Raw genomic sequence first — 18,645 nt, forward strand, 5'->3', positions numbered from 1 at the left:
CTAGAAAAAAAAAAGTATTTTGTACCTACTATGTCTGCAGCATTAATCATATAACTAATCCTTGTTCTCTTGTTCATATTCTCCATTATTTTAATGAGACTTCCTGATTGAGCAAGAACTTCTCATAGGAAAAAGGCATAAAAAAATAGGGATTTTCCTGTGACTGTTATTGAGTCTCATGCCTGCAAAGCTGTTGTAATCTCATCATCAAAACCTTCCTCTTTTGAAATACTTGCTTAAGGGAAGGTGTTGCAGCACAGTCACAGCAATCACAGGAACACCCTCTTCATGGCAGAATTTCCTGAAAAATTACACTTGTCCTTGATCCACCATTCAGATATTATAGTGCATCTGAGAAGACACAACTTAAAATAAGGTTTTGTCTCTGTGCAATCCGCAGTTGTTGGAATTTAAGTACTGCTTTCAACAGGAGCAATACTTTGCTTCACTATCATTTGTTTACTTCTCACTAAAACTACTTAGTGATGACGGGATAAGGAAGGGTATGTCTTCAAGAAATCTTTTCCAAAAGCAACAGCTAATAGGTGGGCTTATGTTCCTTTGCTTGATTCTCTTTTATCTTTACAACTATCGGACATTGGTGTAATAGGCTTCAAACAGCATGACTCCTTGAAGAACAGAATCAGATGAGAGTAACTTAAGGAAAAAATTTTTTCTTTCTAAATTTTGGCATCAGGTAATGTCTGTCACAACTCATGTACATAACTAACTAAACTTCAGTCCAGCTGCAGAGACTTTTCTTGACATTCCCAGATACTGAGTTGCCAACAGCCCTTGTTTTTGTTGAGGGGGAACGCCAGTCAGGCCACCTGAACCTATCTCCTCCTTTCACCTATGAGCAAATTCGTCTAACCACACCTAGAGCTGTGTTACACATGTTGAGAGAAAAACCCTGACGCCAGCACCCTGCCTGGGCAGCCAAGGTGGAAGTCGGAAGAACCATGCCTGAACAGGTGCCGAGGTGGGCACCGGCAGTTCCTGCAGAGTAGCTCTCCTATCGTCTGTCCTTGGCGCCCAGCACGTCCCCACAGGTCCAACCCACTCCTGCTCTGGGCAGTAGATATTTCCCGAACAGCCCTGTAGAGTTCAGCTTCTCTGATGTAGGTCTGCAATCCTGCTGAAGACACTAGAGCTAGCTTATGGGTCAATAATAGCTTAGAAAAACCTCCTTCAAAACACATTATCAAATGAAGCTACTAGAACTAAGACCTTTTCCTTATTATTCATCAGATGATTCAACACTGGAGGTGCAGTTTAGCTCTCTTATGACTGTCAACAGCCTGATGGCTCAAGAAGATGGCACGCATTGCCTTAATTCAGACCACTGTCTTGAAAGTAGTAGTTTTAAATAAGCTTTTTTTTTTTTTTTTCCCTCGAGTTTTATCTCCTTCTCTCCAGGTTCTGAGGTCTACTTTAAAGCTTGACGATCTTGAGTTTACTTTAGTTAACCTCTCACCCCTCCACACGTACATTTTTGTATTCACATACCCCACTGAAATGAAAATTGATGGTGGCAAAATACAAAATTAAGCCTTTATACATTTTTAAGGAGAGGTGGTAGGGTTTTTTCTCTGTTGTTTCAATCTCATTTTGAAAGAAAATCTCTTCTTCTGAGGACTCCTCCATACCTTTACCAGCAACTCTCTCCCATGGACAGGTGGGAGAACTTGTCTCACAGGACAAACAAGAAAACAGACAAACCAGGATTTCAGAGCAAATCACTCCTGCATGCTGTCTTATGAGCTCAGTCAGACAAATTCTTGTTGCTGTATAGGGTTAAGAGGTGGCCATTTCCATCCTACTCGCATTTACTTGTCAGTTTCTCTCAATCGTCCTAACACTGACAGCTTAACTCTTTGATTTCTCCCTATTGCAGTTCTGTAAGATGACAAAAATTGAAAAAAAACCCAAACATGCATAATTTACTGTTAGATTGGATGAACCTAAGAGTGAAGCCCTATGTCCATGAGTGGGACTCCTCATGCAGCTAGGAGGGTTGCAAGTGTGGTGGCTGCCTCCAGAAGGCAGGGCCAGCCTGTGGTGCACACGTCCCCTTGCCCCCAGCACTGCCAGCACCAGCCTGGAGGCTCTGCCTGGAAACACTCCAGGAAGGCAGCAGGCGCAGGGAGCACCCTGGCCTGCTGGGCCAGCTGTGGGCAGTGGTGAGACCGCCCTTCCCAAGTGTGGGAGGCGGCTTGCGGCAGTGCGTTTCATGGGTCAGCCTTGCATTTGTGTCCTCTTGGTGTGGGACTGCCCGGGAGCTGCCAGCCAGGCCAGGGGTGGGCCGAGGCCAGCAGCGTGGGCCATGCAGTGGTGGCGGGCAGTGAGGCTGCTGGTGGTCGCCACTGTGCTGCTGAGCACTGCGATGTTGCTGCAGCACGCTGGATGGCAAGTGGTGGGCAGCGGGGGCTCCCCAGAGGCTGCGGCGCTGGAATGGGCATGGAGCATGCTGCTGGCTGGGCAGGGCCCCTGCCTGAGGGGCAGGCAGCTGCAGCCAGCACCGGGGGTAGCCCACTGAAGTGTGTACGTGTCCCACAGCCACTACATCACCTGCACCCTCTCGGCCGAGGAGGCCGCCTTCCCTGTCGCCTATGTCATGACCCTGCACAAGGAGTTCGAGACCTTCGAGCGGCTCTTCAGGGCAGTGTACATGCCCCAAAACATCTACTGTGTCCATGTGGTTGCCAAGGCGCCTGCCCCCTTCCAGCGGGCAGTGCGGCACCTGCTGGGCTGCTTCCCCAACGCCTTCCTCGCCTCCCAGGAGGAGCGAGTGGTCTATGGCAGTGCCTCCTGCCTGCGGGCCAACCTCCACTGCATGAGAGACCTGCTGGCCTCGGCCGTGCCCTGGCGCTACCTGCTCAACACCTGCAGCCAGGACTTCCCCTTGAAGACCAACCGGGAGATCGTCTGGCTGCTGAAGGGCCTCAGGGGGAAGAACATCACCCCCAGGGTGCTGCCACCCCCTCATGTCACCTCCTGCACCAAACATGTACACAAGGAGGGGGCCAGGCACAACGCATCGGGGCTGGTCACCCCCTGGCTGCACAAGGCGCCCCCACCCCACAACGTGACCATCTACTTTGGCTCTGCATACATGGCCGTCACCCAGCCCTTTGTGGAGTTTGTGCTGCAGGACCAGCGTGCCATCAATCTGCTGGCCTGGTCCGAGGACACCTACAGCCCCGACGAGCACTTCTGGGTGACGCTCAACAGCATCCCAGGTAGGACATGAGGTCTGGGGTGGAGACAGCCACCTGCGACCCCAGCACCTGCCACCTCTTGGCCATTGTGTGGTGGGCTGCTCTTTGGGGCGGCCACCACGGCTCACCTCTGCATGGAGGCATGTCCAGCTGTGGCTTTTGGCGGTGCCCACCAGAAGATTGTTGCCACTCCCATTGTTTCACATGGAGAAACACCTAGGCAGGTGACAGCCCATGTTGGCAGCACTAGTGGCAAGCCAGGAAGGTGTATGGAGCCTCCTTGAGTTTGATGTCCTGGAGATTTATCCACTTGGCTGAGCTGTATCCTGGTGGGAATGGCACCTATGACTGGGTAAGGGAGGTCCCCAGGGGTGGTAGGCTTTGCAGGGTAATGGGTTCAGGGACACCGCATGCCTTTCTTCTTAGCAACAGCTGCCCTGCCCCATGAAGACCCAGGGATGCAGCTTAGCATCCACTTGCCTTTCACCCTCCTTGGCCATACTGTCTCGCTAGTCCCACATGTACTTCCTTGTACCATCTTGCTTCTCCGAAAGCCACCAAAGGGGTTTGTGAATTTCCAGGTCCCTCTCAAACACTGGTGGGCTGTATGCCTTTACTTGTAGAGGAGAGGGTATGCACTTGCCCACCTACACATGGCCCACCCCAAGCTCTGTGTGTTTCCCAAACATAAATACATGGCCCCAAAGTCCGGCAAAAGTTATGGTTGATTTCAACCAAGTCTTGTGGAATAATATGTACACCATTTCAGGCAGATTTATGAAGTACAAACTTCTGTGCACCAGCTTATAAAATGCAGGAGAAAAGCTTGGATCAGTTGGTGGCACAGAAGTGTAAAGAAGTTGTCCCCTTCCCTAGAAAGAGATGCTGATGAGGAAGCACAGGCTGCTTCAGGGGACTGGTGATGACTAGCCTGTTGGCAGCTAGGTTTTAATTGTTGTGTTAGTTTGATCCTGGAATCACAGGTATGGGACTTGGAAGGTCAAGGCAAATCAGTCAGCCTTTTATGCTGCAAGATTTCCGGCCCAGTGTCAGTTTACGTGCACATTACAGAAATGTCAACACAGTAGCTCATTTTGTGGAAGATGCGGATGTTTGTCTTCATAATATGTGGTAGTGATGCAAGGAGGAATGGGGGCAGGCTGCCTCTCAGAGCCAACGCGTGCAGATCAACCCTCACTGGAATTGCAATGGCAAAAAGCCCAGGAGGGGCTTAGCAGAGAAGGAGGTTGTGCTGCCTTTGTCCTGTGGATGGGGAGTAGGCTCTGAAGCAGTGTTTTTCCTGCCTCCAAATCTCCGTCACCAAGGGAAGACATGAAATTAGAAGCATTGGAAGGACTGGCCTGTCTTTCCAGCCACTTGTGACTGTCTGCACACCCAAGCGCTACAGTTCTGCTGGTGGCAGTTTCAAAGACCTGGTGGTGGCAAACTTGTTTCCAGGGCAGTGCCCAGTGCTGCTGCCCATGGGGCAGCTCTCCCCCCTTTCCTTGTTTTCAGGGACAAAACTCTGATAACCTCGATGAAGTGGGAGACGAGAGCTGGACAAAAGTAGAGTGAGCAACTCATGCCAAAGTTTCTATTAACTTTCACCATCAGCACTTTTCAGACAAACTGTATTTATAAGAACAGGACCCCAGAACAGCCCCTGAATCTGAAATCAGTCGTGCAAACATATGTTTAAAGGAAAATGTAGTAAATGCATTTTTTTTTTTTCCTTAATGCTGAGCTATACTTTCCCCCACTCCTTAATTAACTTACAAAAACACCTAGTTTACTCAATTTGGGAGACAGTGAATAATGTGAAGTCAGTGGTTTTGTATTCCTGGAAGGCAGTGCCTTCCAGTGTTTTTGTGGATGTCCTGGGGTTGTTCCTGTTTTGTCAGTCATCTTTCTGCTTTCCCGCTGTGTCAGCATTTTCCAAGTCTTTCTGCACTCCACATTTACTGCCATCTGTTATGAATAGGTTTTTAATTTGGGATGGTAATGCACATCCCAGGCCATTTAAAGTGTTTATGCCCTGCCACCACTGTCTCTTTGTCTTTTATAAAGTGTTATCTTCACTTACTGCTTTCTGTGGAAAAGTAACATTTTCTGAATTTTCCCCAGGACAAAATCACACTTTTTGGCATGTTATTTTATTTGATAATGGCCCAATATACAGAGAGGGACAAATAAAGTTATGAAGTTCTGGTTATTGGTGCCACGTATCTCTGGTTATGGCAAAGTTCTATGCTGGTTCTGTTGTTGCATCTGATATGAAAGTCACAACTCGGTATTTGTGAACAACCATCCTTACTTACCAGCAACAAGCTATCCTTAAAAACATAGAGCAAAGTAAGCAAGAAGAAAACCTCATGATTTTTAAGTTTTCTCACATCTAATTTCTCAAAACCAGCCAACCCCAAACACCCCTGACATTAACCAGCACCTTTAGGGTCTCATTTGTCCTTCACTGTGCTTCTCTTCAAGCTCACAAGCAAAATAGTTGTTGGGTTATGCTAACTGCAGAGGTACTGTACTTGTTGCCATCCAGGAAAGGAACAGAAAAAAACAAAATAGTAACAAAACCTTACTTTGCTTTCACCTCTATTTTTTATAAAACACCAAGGTTAGGATGATGACACATTCTCAGCTACTGTTTTGGCACTGAGGGCTTCTTGTGTGTGCTGCAGTCACCAGCTGAAATTGTGCTTTACAGAACTGCTGTAAATTGTGGTTAAGCAGCAAAATAAACAGCCTGTATTAACACACATTTTAAATGAAGTTATGAAAACTGAAGAAGATGGCCTAATTAGCCTCAAAGAAAGAGAGAGGTCAGGACTGGAGATTAAAATGTTAATTTTATTTTAATTAAAATCATATTTGAAGGGCTTAGGTTCCCTGTCTTTGCACAGTTCCCACCACTCCAAACTCTTTCTATTATGCATTTCATACAAGCCCTAAAAGGCTTTGTTCTCATCTCACTGTAAATCAAGGAAAACAGCTGTCTTTTCAGTATAAAGAGTTAGTACAAATGACAGGTAATAATACAAACATTATGAAGATGTTTTCATAAAAATCTGCACATTTCCCTCCCTGACACTCATACAAGTGCTTCCTTCAAAAAGAAAACAGGAGGAAGTAGGAATAACAGGCTTTAAATAGCTCTATTAAAAATCTGGGAAAAAAATACTTGAGGATGTTTAGCTTAACTTTTGCATCAGCTATGATTAGGCTATTACCAGGGGTAATTGTTATTTAATAATAGTAATAATACTTAACACGGGCATCACTATTGGACTCCTCACCCCCTGCGTACAACAGAGATTGACAAAAATTGCAGAGTTTTGCTGGGGATGAGGGCTATCCGCGATGGCAAGCTCTGGGGTAAGGGCTGAGCTTGCCTTGTCACCCCTGGGTTCTAGCCTCTGGCTGCGTTGGGCCATGTGGGGAGCAGATGGGTTGGTACAAATCTTCTCCTCCCCAGTCACCACCACCAGCCAGACCTGGTGCTTCGGCTGCATTTGTTAAAAAGCTTGAGTCCCAGGTGCTCTTCAGCAGTAACACTACAGTAATTCTTTGCATTTCAGCAGTCAGTCTTTCCCTCTGCTTTCAGCTTCATTAGGAGAAAGCAGATATAACGTCTGTGTTTTTGTATCTGCTGGCATACACATTGGCTCCCCGCACGTTGCCTGTTCTGCTTTTGATAGCTCAGACACAACATTGGTTATTGCTTGCTGGGCAGGAAAGAATAAAAGATGGTTAGTTTTTCCAAGCAGGCAAATAAATTACATACAAGTGTTAGTTCTGCAGTGAGAAATTGTGGCTTTTCCAGCTTTTGTTAGCAAAGTGGTTTGTACATCGAATGGCGGAGTCTGAATCATTGTTTTGTCCTTCAAAAGCTAATTGAGCCAATAAGAAAGATAAAATTTGCTGAAAGGGATGAGTTCACAGAAAGCTTTTATTATTCTACGTTTTTGCTTTTCTTTGCTGTAATCTGAAGATGATTTTAGGAAGTACTTCAATAAACTTCTTTCACTGAATTGAATATAATACTGCATTATAGATCAGGCACTGAGGTTTCCCTAGCCATACCTACCCAATCAGCTCTTGCTTTCAAAGGCAAGGACTTCATCTCATGGCAATGGTCTGTTATAGTTACTGCCTTGTGCTGAAGGTATTGAAATTCCCTTGACTTACAGCAGTTGTCTACATGTTGCATGTTTACTCTTCAGCAAATAGCAAACACTGCATGTTCAGCATTTCCCTCTTAATTATTCAAAAAGGATGTTTGCTAGGTTATAGCAGGACTTGATCATTCACTGATGAGGAGAGGTCCTCTTACCAGTTTATCTCCTGCATAGGTCCTGTGATCTGCCTAGGCTTACATACATTATTATATATCATTATAGGCTATAACTGAGTTTCAACAATGCCATCCAGTTATATTATGCTTGAATGTGTTCTGTTAGCCTCTTTTCTTAAAAAAAAAAAAAAGAAAAGCATTTACCACTAAATTCATGTGAAGGTACTAGCTGTTGGTGGCCCAGCATTCAAACAGCCCTTGGAGGGCCATGCTAGTTCGGAAGGTGACATGAGTGATCGTACTTGCATGCAGTATCATACTGAGGCTGTTGCAAAAGAGGGATTTTATTTCTCAAGAGAAATGTTTAGGCCTCTTGGGCTGGCATCTTGTTCATGTCATGAAAGGTTCTTTCAATGAAGACATTTGACAACAAGGTTAGCAGCCAGGCATCTGTTGATGCATATTCCTAAGTATTTCATCACACTTCCGTGGAGAAAGGTCCCAGAGGGTGGACATAAACCTGAACACATAGCTGTTAAAAGGACTAATTATTTGATTTTTTCTGTTATCTAATTGCAGGTGTTCCAGGCTCCATGCCCAATGCATCATGGGAAGGTGACCTGAGAGCGGTGAAGTGGATTGATATGGAAGAGAGCCATGGAGGTTGTCATGGTAATATGTACATTTTTCTCCATTTCTTTTTCCTGTTCATATAGTAAAAAACACTTGACCATTGTTCCTCTGCTCCTACAGCCTCTAATCATAATGTGAGACAGTCTTTAGACAGCACTTCATTGGAGAGAAGACATTAAAAAGGAGTCATCTCCTTCATAGTCCATATGTCAATGATAGTAGCCACATAACCGTGAGAAAGCTGGAACAGTTGTTTCTTCATCAGGAATTTTATAGAATATATCAGCCTTGGAAAGGGGGATATTTGGCAGCACTTAGGGCTCACATGAGTTAGCTGACTTTTCTTGAAGGCCTTCGGGGAATTTTCTTGCCAGGTGGGTGGGAATAGCCTGCGTTATGTCCCACGCTGGGATGCAGATGCGCTAGAGCCAGCAGCAGTGTGCAGGGCAGGGGTCCTCTGTGAACTCAGCCAAATCCAGCTCTCAGCTGGGCACCAATGCCTGCCAGAGCCACAGCTGACGAGGAACCTAAGGAGCTGTGGGCTGACAATGGTGGCTGAGCTTTGACTTTTCGTATGTCACATTACTTCATGACATGACATCAGCAGTAGATAATTTTCTGTATGACTGGTTTGTATATTGTACACTGCTACCACTTCTGACATATCTGAGCGGGACAAGAAAGGGAATATCAAAATGCTGACAACATGGATTTTATTTCAAGAATTCTTAATCTGTAATATAGTTGTTTGTGTCGAGAAAAATTTCGAAAACTTCAGTCAGCTTCAATTACAGCATTTTCACATCGGCATAACTACATTGAAATCAGTGAAATTACACCAATATCACCCAGAACTACTTAGTGGAAAATCTAGTATGAGTAAAATATCTGTTTCTCTTCACTGACAGAATTCCCCTTTGCTGTGTTTCAGCCTTGTCTGAGAAAGAGTCTCATGTAGTAACTTCTTTTCAGAGCTATCTCCTTATTTTGTTTATTATTTATTCTGAAGTAACTTTCTTCATTTCATCCCATTGTTCATACTTATTCCCATTGGATGTCCGGTAGCATTTTTGTTGTGTAGATTATTTATAGTGGCTTTGCAGATAAAAATTCTCAAAAGGAATGATTTGGATACTTGATTCTGACATTGCTTTTTTCTTTTGGCAGGCCATTACGTCAGAGGCATTTGTATATATGGAACAGGTGATCTCAAGTGGCTTTTTAACTCCACCTGTATGTTTGCAAATAAGTTTGAGCTCAGAACATACCCACTGACTGTGGAGTGTCTGGAGCTGAGGCATCGGCAGAGAACCTTGTCCCAGAGTGAGGTTCAGGTGGAACCCAACTGGTATTTTTAGCTAGCAAAACCCCAGGCTACAACATCAATAAAAGCGCCCAAGACAATAGCAGCAGCAATCTTAATTTCTGCTGTGCCAGAAGCATAAACTCATGAGATGGATTTCTTTAGGATGTTCCGTAGATGCAGCTCAGGTCCGCTTTTCTCATGCTGCCTGCAAACCTCACCTTCCACTTAACACCTAGAAGTCAAAGTGTAAGAGATCCAAAAAGAGACACCAGGGCAAAGCTTCTCTAGCAGCTGGAGGAGCTTTGCAATTTTGCCATTTTTAGTGGGCTGTTTTCCAGCCCCAACTTTTGTCATGCTACACTGTTATGCTATCTTTTTTCTATAAAAATATAAAGAGCCATGCATCCCTGGCGCTTCTTTTGTCTAAAAGACAAGTGTGCATATTTGGTAAACAAAAAGGTAATGAGTCACAGTCAGCAAGATCTTAAAAGCAGGAACAAAACTGCTGGCTATATATACAGATACTGTTTTGTCAAAGATACCGAACCTGCAGAGAACTGATGGAAAAGTACTGGAAATGGAATAAAGACACTGCATTTCCCAGATCTTACCTGTTCTTTAAGTATCTGTCGGGATAAGGTTTGTAAGAGAAAACAGCATCTTTTACTAGATCAATGCATGTGTTTACAAAAATCAGATAGGCTTTCAGGGACAGGAGCCCTTCTCCATGTCTGAAAAATGAGGCTTGCATATTTGTCTTTCTTGTCCAACTAACAGAATCGGAAAAAATAAAAACCCCTCTACATGAAGATTTTGGCCCATCAGTGTCCTTAGATCATCATGTGTAAGGATACAGAGGGAAAGCAGGGAAAGGAGTAGCAAGATAAATGTTTTCAGGACTGAAAAAGCAGTAACTGAGCTTGGGCAATAACTCAGTAATTCTGTGTCGTATTTTGATATGGCATAAGGCTTCCTCCCAAGTTTACTTCCTTTCGTTTTAGTGTAACGGTTAACGCACATACTTAACCTTGGGGTTCAGTTCATCCCAGCCCTACCTTTATTCCCCAGTAACAGCCACTAGAGGGAGGTCAGCAAATACCTGAGCAGATTTTCCCTTCCAAGTCTACATAACCCTTTAAAGCACAAAAAATATTAACAGGCTCGACATGCTGCAGAGAAAAAATCAGTGCTTGGGAGCATGTTACGTGGCATGTTAGCAGCACTGTTGAGTGACCTAGTCAGCAGTATGGAGGCCGTATCAGTCGGATGCCTGAATCTAAGGAGTGTGTGTGCTGCTCTCCCGTCTCTCTTCTGAACAAGCGATGATGGTTCAAAGAGCACCTCCTGAATAACAGCAATTTACCACCAACTTTATTAAACCACTGCTAATTTCAGGGTCTTTTAACAAACTGGATTGCAAACTGCAGCAGTTCAAAAATGACAACACATCATATTTAGATGTCCTGAAGTACGGCTGATAACCCCCAGGAAAGGATCTGAACAGGCAGGATCTGCCTCAGTCAGCTTATTCTGCACTTACAGCTGCCAACACCTCATAACGCAGATCGCTGCAGAAAGGCACCAAGAATTTACCTCCCGAGCAGAACTTTGGTGGAAATCCTGTTGAGTTTTTTGGGGAAGGGAGAAGAAGAGGGCTTTGCTAACTCGCTGCCATGGTGGCAGCTGAAGAAAGAAATATTTCAGTGATGGTCATTCTTTTACAGCGGACGTTTTAGGGTATCCAGCCAGCCCCCCCTACCCTTTGGTCTAACAAACTGAATATCCCCCAAACTGAAACATCCCAAATATAATAAAGGCAGTCTCATAATTTTTTGTGAATATTTAAAGTAGCCTGGAGTACAAACAAGATTATATCTCACTGTTCAGACTTCACAGGAAAATGGCAAAATGTCACCCAACAGCAGAAGCAATAAGCTTGGCAGTTTGAAATTACGGATATAAAATGGTGTTGTACTCTAAGCCTGAACAAATATAGATATTTTAAGACTGGATAATATTACCTATATAAGTAAGAAGCCAGAAAAACATCACAGATTTCTGCCCAGCTGTGATTTAGAGGGTTGGGTTTTTTCATGAAAGCTACTCTAGATTATATTTTTCTGTAAGTAAGTTAACACGTTCTCACTGTGTGACTCATTTTTGGGTGCTACACCTGCTTCATCAGCCTTTTCTTTTTTTAAAAAAAGAGTGTTACAGTTATTCACTGTAGAAGAATTTCTGGTAGCCAAGCTTAAGAAACACATCCAAAGCAATGAGACCTAGCAGTATCAGCAGTACTTTGGAATAGCAGTAACAGACAGAGAGAGATGAAACACTGGAGGAGGCGGCTGGTACAAAGGATGTTAAGGAGGGTTAACCTCCCTGTAACGGGTGTGCGTGGCAAGGTTTTGGTAGCGGGGGGGTTACAGGGGTGGCGTCTGTACGAAGCTGCTAGAAGTTTCCCCTATGTCAGATGCAGCCAATACCAGCCGGCTTTAAGACGGACTCGCCGCTGGCCAAGGCCGAGCCAACCAGCAACAGCGTTTTTCGCCTCTGTGATAACGTATTTAAGAGAGTGAAAAAGTTTTTGCGCAGCAGGAATGGCAGCGAGTGAGAGGAGTGAGAATATGGGAGAGAAACATCCTGCAGACACCAAGGTCAGTGCAGAAGGAGGGGCAGGAGATGCTCCAGGCGCCGGAGCAGCGATTCCCCTGCGGCCTGTGGTGAAGACCATGGTGAGGCAGGCTGTCCCCCTGCAGCCCATGGGCGGTGAAGCAGATGACTGCCTACACCCCGTGGAGGGCCCCCACGCCGCAGCAGGTGGATACCTGAAGGAAGCTGTGACCCCGTGGGAAGCCTGCACCCGAGCAGGCTCCTGGCAGGACATGTGGCCCGTGGAGAGAGAGAAGCCCACACTGGAACAGTTCATGAAGGACTGAACCCGTACGAAGACTCACGTTGGAGAAGTCATGGAGGACTTTCTCCCGCGAGGGGGACCCCACATTGGAGCAGGGGAAATGTGTGAGGAATCCTCCCCCTGAGGAGGAAGGAGCGGCAGAAAACAACAGTGTGATGAACTGACCCCAACCCCCATTCCCTGTTTTCCCCCTGTGCCGCTGAGGGGGAGGAGGGAGGAAAATTGGGATCAAAGTTATGCCTGGGAAAGGAGGGAGGGGTGGGGGAAAGGTGTTTTAAGATTTGGTTTTATTTCTCATTACTCCTCTCTGAATTTATTGGTAATAAATTACATTTGCCTTCAGTTGAGTCTGTTTTGCCCGTGACGGTAAATGCTGAGTGATCTCCCTGTCCTTACCTCAACCCCACAAGCCTGTTGCTATTTTTTTTCTCTCCTCCCTCCTGTCCAGTTAAGGAGGGGGAGTGATAGAGTGGCTTTGGTGGGCACCTGGCATTTTGGCCAGGGTCTACCCACCACACTCCCGTGCACAACAGTGATTCAGTTCAGCAACTGTGGTGCACCTCCATGGGGGCAGCCTGTGCTCTATCTGTACCTCCTTGTTTTCTACAACTATGGTGAGGCAAAAAAAAAAGTAAACTCTTTCCCAGTGCTACTTGTAGCTGCCTTTCTGAATCAGTATGAACAGCAGAGCAAAGTTTTCAGTTCTGTTCAGTCGCTCACTGAGACGCTGACCGGGCTGGGGCACACAAAGGACATGCTCTCTCTAATGGGATTTCCAAGCAAGTCAGACTTTCCACTGAAGTCACTTTGACTTGCTTAAACAACCCACTGGATGCCTTTCTGCTTATTGAGGTCCTAAAGACTGTTATACAGCTTGCTCAAAGAGCCAAAATCTCACTGTAAGATGTAAGGCACGTGGAACTGCAGCCTTTTGACTCCCAAGGACAGTGAAAAGATCACAGGAACAGGCTGCACAGGGAGGCCGTGCTGTCTCCATCCTTGGAGGGGCTCAGGACGCCACTGGATAAAGCCCTGAAGTCATGACAAGTACATCTGCACAGGCTGTCATCACTTTGGGATTAGAATTCACACTTACAAATGAAAATCATCAGTCCCCTTTTCTCAACCTTTGTGCATTCCTAACATTAATGGTGTTTTCACACACTGTATGGTGCTGTACCAGCAGCTGCATGACCCTGTAAACCTCTGTGCCTGTTCTAGATACTGCAATGCTTTTTGTCCATTCCCTAGCATCTTAGATGTTCAACACATTCAAAATGAAAGAGAGAAGCAGCATGCATTCCTCTTTTGTCACTCCATATGTGAGGTAGGGAGGAGAGGACATTTGGAGGAGCTAGCATTGCACCTTCTGTCAGGGGCAGGGAAGAGATGTCACCACTGCTTCACCCCTTGCTTGCTGTCATCTTAGCCTAGCACAAATCTTGGACTCATCATCAGAGTTTGTGTAACTGGTCTATTAATGCAAGTAGGTAGTTGTGCAAGACATAGTAGTTGGGCTTGCAATGGGACGTATGAGCTGACAGGGCTGGTGCTTGCTAAGTCTCAAATTAAGTGGAACTTTCTCCTACAGGGTTTTAAATTATCTGTTGGATGCGGGAGCTGAGAGTTTCCTCCCAATCTTTTATCCTCGTAAGACACACTATTTCTTCAGGTCCAGTAGGCACCATCAGGTGCTTGTTTTCCACCCCGTACAGCACCATGAAGTTAATATGAGAGCTGAGACACTTGTTAGCTCCCAGGGCCTCATCCAAGTCAGCAGATCAGGCTGAGCTGGTGCAGTCAGCACGGGGTGACAAGCAGAGCTGCTGCAGACTCTGTGGCCATGCATTCCCCAGAGCCAGCCAACATCAGCAGGAGCTGCAGTTTCAGGCTTACACAATGCGTGTGGCCGCAGGTCTGCAGTTCCCTGTTGTGAATAACTTGCAGCTTTCACTTGCAGCTCTCACACTATTGCCCTTTCAGCTGAACACACCGAAATACTTCCAAAAATCCCCCACTCCTAGGAAGATGTACGTTCTGTGTGTGCCTGCCATACTGGAGGTGTGTACAGCAGCCAAAAATGTCCGGCAGTGCGTGCCAGGCTGCAGCAATTGTGAAAGAGTCCCTGGGAGCACGGTTGTGAGAGCGAGTCCGAGAAAAGCTCTTGCAGTTCAGAGCATTCCCTGCAGGGCTTGAGCCTGCTATTGCAAACCTGCATAAATGTTGCTCTAATGCCTGGTCTAGAGACCTGGATTAAATTCCCTGGCAGCAGGTTGACAAGCAGGATTTTCTGAAGAGAAGGGAGGGCAAATCTTAGGCCTAGCTCATGGCTCAGGGTCTGGCAGCAGTGCTGCAAAAGCCAGCCTAAACCAGCAGGCTCCCAGTCCTCCCGTTCCCACTCCTGCTAGATTTGTCCACATCCTAGCTGTATCAATTCCTCTACTAAGAGGCCAAGCAGTACTTGTGACAGGCCAAAAGAAGGGGTGGCAGAGATGATCCCAGGCAACTGCTAAAGGTTAGTCTAGTGACAGAAAAGGAAAAAAAAAAAAAAAAGAAAAAGAAGGAAAAAGATAAAAAGAGAGGCTTACCAAGGTATCCTTTTAACTTCACTTAAGGAATGAAAGTAATGTGGATGTAGTCATGTTTTCAGCTTTACCACTACTATTAGGCATCACCTTAGAGGTCATACAGTAGCCAACTAAAATGCATCCAATATTGGACACCCTGCCCTGCCCCCCCCCCCCCCCCCCCCCCCCCAGTGCATAACAGAAATGGTATAAAAGAAAGGAGAGAGAGGTGACACTGAAGTTTGCAGAACAGAGAAAAAGCCAAGCACCCTTTAATGGGCTTGTGGTCTGGTTTGGTTTGCTCTCTTGCAATATCCCACTTCCTTGTTAAAGTACACTCCCTTGTCCTGCAAACCTTGTCTCACTTAATTTGTGAGCACTACAACTACCACAAACCCACCATTTTGGCACCCGCAACTGCAAGACTGAAGCTTTGATGCACATTGGTAAATGACTGCATTGTCACAGGAGGCATAAAACTAAAGTAGCTGGTCTTCTCACTGGCTTCTGAGTCAGTCACTGCCTTCTAATTCAGTTAAAGCATCAAAGACTCTGCTGGACCTGACTTCTGTGAGCTGTGAAATCAGCAGTGGGATCAGCAACACCAAACAATGAATTAAGTACAAGCTGCAGGTGCTGCAAATGCCACGGAGGATGGTGCCAAGATCTGCTCGTTAGCACACACTAACTTAGAGGTCAAGAGGCTGTGCTACACCGTGATGTGCAGGAATACAATAACATCCTCAGCTTCCACCAAGAACCAGCCTGTGAACATACAAATACCTAATGAACATTCTGAGATAAGGCTTAAAAAAAGTTTTACTGGTGTTACTCAACAGCAGAGAAGCATTTTTGCCGACCCTCTGCAAATAAATCCATTCTTAATGGATCTGAATGAAGATATTTTTTCATTGCTCCAGATTCACAGTGCCGCCCTATAGCTACGTTTTTTTCTTGTCATATCCTTCCTCTCCCCATGCCAGAGAAGCCAGGGAAGATTCAGAACTCTGCTAACAGAGAGCCATCCCAGAAAAGGTCTTTGCCCAGAAAATCCTGCTGGTTCATGGCTGGTGACTGCCAGCAGAAATTTTAAGGTGGCATGGTAGTGGTTTGCTATATGAGCACGGAGGCTCACTCCTAGGAATGAGAAACAACTGGCTGGTGCATGAATGCCATTTTTGGGAGAGGCAAAGGAAATAGGCATTAGAAATAAGCCTAGAAATAGGCACTCAAGGCAAAACAATGGCATCAAGTAGGTAACAGGTAAACCTTACTATCTGATCTGATTCAGTATGCCAAACCAAAAGGAAAGGTCCTGCTTCAAACCAAGGAGACAGCCTGGTTTTGATCAGCAAGTCATTGCAAACAGTCTTTAGCACTATATTGGCCAGATGCTTCAGGCTCACTACAAACCCTGTGTGCCTAAAACACAAATATTTGCAGAGCATCTAATGGCACAAAAATGCAAATCAAGTTGTGTCCACGAAAGAGGGCAAGCTTCAGCAAATGTGATCCGCGGTCTTAGTGTTTTCCATGCACCCAGCATTAAGGGCAGTAGAGAAGGTCTTAAGAGGATATATGGAGCTCAGAGCAAAGGAGACCAGAGAACATGGGGAAAAGGAGGACACTGAGAAGACAGAGAAAGTCTTAGGACAAAAATGGGGAGGAGGTAGGAGAAGGAAACCAAAGATGGGAAAAGGAAAAAACAGTATGTGAGAGAATGAACTGAGAATGTGAAGAGCTGATAAGCTAAACAGGATAAAAATACTGTTTTGGTAAGTGTAATTTGTTCAGTGTAAGTCTTCTTTTCCAGATAACCTGGGGCAAACTGCTGGTTTGCCATAGAGCTTATAAAACTGCAATAGGTGGCCCTTCTTGGTTTGATTTTTTTTGTTCAGTGAAAGCCTGACAAACATATTAACTTCCTTTTGGACGAAATACGTTTGTGCTAGTCTCTTAACCATTCATATACAACAGAACAAAGGTCTAGCCTGCACACCTCTTCTTTGGAGTCTTTTATGGAAGCAAGAGTGGAGGAAAGTTCATTGTCTTGTGAAGGAATTTGACCATCGTTTGCAGTGTGCAAGCTTCAGATCTTCCAATTTTTTTTCCTTGCAAGTATATCCAAGCCCAAGCACACCTTCCATCATAGTGCAGTTGGGGAAAAAAATCCCACAAAGCAGAAAACATGATCAACAAAAATTATTTGTGTTGTTCTACAAGGCAGGCCTTGAAACATGCCAAGATCGGTAAATCTTTGAGTACAGATTAATGAACAAGCTCTGCCAGGGGTCAGAAGGTAATTTGCTTCTTGTGTCAGGTGGGCCTTATGATATTTTCCTTTCTGTAAAATACATAAAAGATCTTGCTGCAAGCACAAACCTGAAAGCACAGCTGGGAAGGAAGGAGGCAGAGATCAGCTGGGAAACCTGCACCAATTTCAGAGCTTGTGTCACACAGACTCATGGACCAACTGAGGTTGGAAGGGACTTCTGGAGACCACCAAGTCCAAACACCCTTTTTCAAAGCAAGGTCAACTTGCTCAGGGCTGTGTCCAGTTGGATGTTGAATATCTCCACGGATGGAGAATTCATAGCCTGTCCGAGAGCGTCTTCCAGTGTTTGGCCACCTTCACAATGAAAATGATTTTACTTATGTAAATGAAATTTCCTGTATTTCAATTGTGTCTATTGCCTCTTGTCCTGTCACTGGGTACCACTGAGAAGACGCTGACTCCATCTACTTTACTCTTCCCCATCAGATATTTACATGCATCGATAAGATGCCCCTGAGCCTCCTCTCCTCCAGGCTAAATAGTCCCAGGTCTCTCAGCCACTTCTTGTATGAAAGATGCTCCAATCCCTTAATCATCTTCATAGCCCTTTGCAGGACCTGCTTCAGTATGTCCATGTCTGCCTTGGTCTAGGTGAGCCTAGAACTGGACCCAGCACTTCAGCCGAGTCTCACCACACAGCAGATGGGAAGGATCACCACCCTCGACCTGCCCAATGCAGCTCAAGGTGCCATCTACCTTCTTCGCTGCAAGGGCATGTTGCTGCTTCATGGGCAACTCCTTAGAACATGCTAGGATGCCCAAGACCTTTTCTGCAAAGCTGCTCTCCAGTGGATCATGCCCAGGCACCTCTGCAGCCCCAGACTGGGAGAGCTGCACTCTCCCTCAGGAGCTGGGACTGCATCCAGTGCAGTGCCAGGGCGGCTGCTCCACGTGGTGCTGGGGATTGTGCCCTGTGGTACATCACCACCATCGCTCAGCACCTGCACGCTGCCCTCAGCAGACTTTCCAGGGAATCCAGATGCCTTCTTTTGACATATGTATTTGGCTTTCGTGGCAAGGTTGTGGCAGTGGGAGGGCTGCAGGGGTGGCTTCTGTGAGAAGGCACCAGGAGCTGCCCTCATGCTGGGCAAAGCCACCTCTAGCCGGCTCCAAGATGGACCCACCGCTGGCCAAAGCTGAGCCCATCAGCGATGGTGGTGGCGCCTCTGTGACAACATATTTAAGAAAGGGTAAAAACACTGCACAGCAGTGAGAGAGGAGTGAGAAAATGTGAGAGAAGCAGCCCTGCAGATACCCAGGTCAGAGCAGAAGGAGGGAAGGAATGCTCCAGGCACCGGAGCAGCCCCTGGAGAAGACTGTGGTGAGGCGGCCTGTCCCCTGCAGCTCATGGAGGACCACAGTG

General features: G+C 46.0%; 1 protein-coding gene across 1 annotated transcript; it reads left to right on the plus strand.

Moving 5' to 3' along the window:
* The first annotated feature begins 2,326 nt into the window (after window positions 1–2,326).
* Window positions 2,327–9,515, plus strand: LOC104351645 (glucosaminyl (N-acetyl) transferase 2 (I blood group)). The gene is made up of 4 exons (XM_086468793.1): window positions 2,327–2,409; window positions 2,542–3,242; window positions 8,104–8,196; window positions 9,325–9,515. The coding sequence occupies exons 1-4, from the start codon at window positions 2,327–2,329 to the stop codon at window positions 9,513–9,515; spliced, it is 1,068 nt and encodes a 355-aa protein (XP_086324919.1).
* The last annotated feature ends 9,130 nt before the right edge of the window (window positions 9,516–18,645 follow it).

The sequence above is a fragment of the Leptosomus discolor genome, chromosome 8 (genome assembly GCF_034619465.1).
Source record: "Leptosomus discolor isolate bLepDis1 chromosome 8, bLepDis1.hap2, whole genome shotgun sequence".
NCBI lineage: Eukaryota > Metazoa > Chordata > Aves > Leptosomiformes > Leptosomidae > Leptosomus > Leptosomus discolor.

Excerpts from the sequence above, each read along its gene's own strand:
- LOC104351645 (XM_086468793.1), top strand. The coding sequence starts at position 2,327 with ATGCAGTGGTGGCGGGCAGTGAGGCTGCTGGTGGTCGCCACTGTGCTG. Across the intron at positions 2,410-2,541 it reads TTGCTGCAGCACGCTGGATG|TGTGTACGTGTCCCACAGCC; the intron begins GCAAGTGGTGGG and ends AGCCCACTGAAG. Across the intron at positions 3,243-8,103 it reads GACGCTCAACAGCATCCCAG|GTGTTCCAGGCTCCATGCCC; the intron begins GTAGGACATGAG and ends ATCTAATTGCAG.